The sequence below is a fragment of the Manacus vitellinus genome, unplaced genomic scaffold, assembly GCF_001715985.3.
Source record: "Manacus vitellinus isolate BGI_N305 unplaced genomic scaffold, ASM171598v3 scaffold_24_pilon, whole genome shotgun sequence".
Lineage (NCBI taxonomy): Eukaryota > Metazoa > Chordata > Aves > Passeriformes > Pipridae > Manacus > Manacus vitellinus.
The window spans coordinates 9190888-9191894 of NW_021939798.1; the positions used below are offsets into that span (position 1 = coordinate 9190888).

The window sequence follows — 1007 nt, forward strand, 5'->3', positions numbered from 1 at the left end:
CCTTGTGGCTTGGCCTGAAAAGGAACAGGTCTGGGATTGTTTCCCATGGGTTTGGCCTGCTCATGAGGGATGGAATACAAAAGAATACCCTGTTTCACAGGAGATGTATTTCAAATCATAAAACCTGGGGAAAAATCTGACTCTGACAGCAACTCCATCATCTCAATATACCTGTAAAGCACAGCTCAGATAGAGAAGTGTCAGAGATGCACATCGATACGTCTGTGTGCTAAACCATTACATTAAACCACTTTATACTGGTCTGCAGGTGCACACAGTGGAGGATTTATGCAGAGGAGGGGGAATTACCAGTGACACCTCACACAGTGTTTTGGTTTTGGGCCTTACATTTCTGAGGTTTGTAAAGAAAATCACAAAAAACAGTTAAGTAAGAGCAGGTAGTCAGGAGAGGAGAAAGCACGTTACTCAGAAAGGGAGACATTTAAAAGGACTATTTTGACAGAAAAAAAGGTAGTTCAAAAATAGAAATCAAGGTAAAACACCTGCTCTCCTGAAGGATCGGAGGGTTGGCATGAAGGAATCCCACTGGGTCATGGATCGCTGGCAGTGCAGGGTCCGGAGCAGTGAAACCTGGGCACAGGGATGGGTGTTGAGGGCAGGGAGAGAGCCGGGAGTGCCTGGGACACTGAGGGGGCTGTGTGAGGTGCTGCAGGCTGTATGGGGGGTGTGAGGGAGGTGTCCCAGCTCTAAGGGCTGTTACCGGCACAGCCAAGCCATGGAGAGGCAGAGGGAGGCCAGAGAGAGGTCAAGGTGGGACTGAGGTAATGGGGCTGCAGAGGGTGTGAGGTGAGAAAAAGGGCTGTGAGGGGAGACTGAGCTGTGAGGGGTGAGAGCTGTGAGGGGAAAAGGGTCCCTGAGTAAAGAAGGCCGAGTAGTAGTAGAGAAGATCGCCTGCACGGGATGCAGCCAACAGCCACAACACAGGAACCACGGCCGGGACGGGACAGTGTCAGGAAACGTCGGGAGCCCGTGAGTGGAAGAGTTTA

At 50.9% G+C, this 1007-nt stretch overlaps 1 protein-coding gene across 1 annotated transcript in view; it reads right to left on the bottom strand.

Moving 5' to 3' along the window:
• KPNA2 (karyopherin subunit alpha 2) overlaps positions 1-946 on the bottom strand; it is a 7583-nt gene extending 6637 nt beyond the window's left edge. Inside the window, exon 1 of the mRNA XM_018073108.2 lies at positions 504-946. Within this exon, the coding sequence (XP_017928597.2) occupies positions 504-555 (52 nt within the window). The 5' untranslated portion in view covers positions 556-946. The remainder of the gene's footprint in view (positions 1-503) is intronic.
• Between the last annotated feature and the right edge of the window lie 61 nt (positions 947-1007).